The sequence below is a fragment of the Mesitornis unicolor genome, unplaced genomic scaffold (assembly GCF_000695765.1).
Source record: "Mesitornis unicolor isolate BGI_N332 unplaced genomic scaffold, ASM69576v1 scaffold42643, whole genome shotgun sequence".
Lineage (NCBI taxonomy): Eukaryota > Metazoa > Chordata > Aves > Mesitornithiformes > Mesitornithidae > Mesitornis > Mesitornis unicolor.
Genome location: NW_010177526.1, coordinates 9,412 through 10,594, shown reverse-complemented (window position 1 = coordinate 10,594; position 1,183 = coordinate 9,412). Strand labels below are relative to the sequence as shown.

The 1,183-nt window shown below is 41.8% G+C and overlaps 1 protein-coding gene across 1 annotated transcript in view; it reads right to left on the bottom strand.

The window, feature by feature from the left end:
- RPN2 (ribophorin II) overlaps nt 1-1,183 on the bottom strand; it is a gene marked incomplete at its 5' end in the record, with an annotated part of 19,627 nt that overhangs the window by 9,036 nt on the left and 9,408 nt on the right. Inside the window, one exon of the mRNA XM_010182115.1 lies at nt 563-654. Coding sequence (XP_010180417.1) covers nt 563-654 — 92 coding nt within the window. The remainder of the gene's footprint in view (nt 1-562; nt 655-1,183) is intronic.

Sequence of the window (1,183 nt, the reverse complement as noted above, 5' to 3'; positions counted from 1 at the left end):
CAGCAGGATTTTTGTGAGCTACATGCCATGGCCAAAATCTTGGCAAAAGATTTGTTTGTTGTAAGGTTCAGAGGAACACCAGAAGAAGGTTTTGCTAATGTTACACCCCATACTCCACTGAGTCAAGGCTATGCTACAAAAAAGTGTGATGGCAGCAGAACAGAGAAAACAGACACACTTCAGCTCAGGAAGGCTGTATCTACACACACACACACACACACACACACACACACAACATTGTACATGTTGCTTTAGAGCACCTCTACTGAAGCCCACAAATACTAGAAACATGAACATAACTCTTAACTTGGTTTTGCTAGGGTGAGGTGCCAACAAAGGAACAGAAGACTTAGGCTGCCCAGCTTCTGGTAGTACTTACTTCACCATTAAAGGAAAACCACCTATTAAATGAACTAAGTTTAACAAAAACAGCATGGTATAACTCTCTGGTTATTCCAGCACAAGATTCCTCTGTTTTAGCCGAAGTAGGTAAAGCTTGAAAGACCTCCAGTCTAGAGCCAGCATTGCCCCTTAAAGGATCACACACACTGAATCGTTTTACCTGGTTGTTTTTGGTGCAATGCTCTGATCTTTATCCACTGTAGAAAGATCTACATTAGTTATCCCAACTTCTGTGGAAACTTTCACTTTCAGCTGCAACAAAACATGATAGAAAATTATTCAGAGTACTCTACATATACTACCCATGACCAAGTTCACTGCAAAAGCTTTAGCTCTTCTGTCCCCTTCTCCAGACAGGGTCTTAGTCTAAACCAAAGACAGAACCTAACCTGAACAGAAGGATCTACAGCAATTTACATCCTGGCAGAACTCCTGCATCAGCCACTAATCCTAACCCATTCCCTTCATCCCTGTACAAGCAGCCAGCTCTGAAGACACCAGTTTCTCAGTCACATTGAAGTCAGCTGCCCTTCGAAGAACTGTTTTTACTGCAACTGTCAAACTATCTGGATCCAACTAGTTTTCCCTTTAAACTAGCAGAAACTAGCTATTAAAGATTACATCATACAACTTAAAACTGCATGTGTATATGTACTTCTGCTTACTGGATAGCAATCTGAGATGAGAGAGGTCTCCGGACAGCAACCAGCTATGTCTTTGTTGGCTCCTAAAGCCTAACAGGTTTCTGCTGATTTTATTACCAGCAGCCAAAGCATTCCTG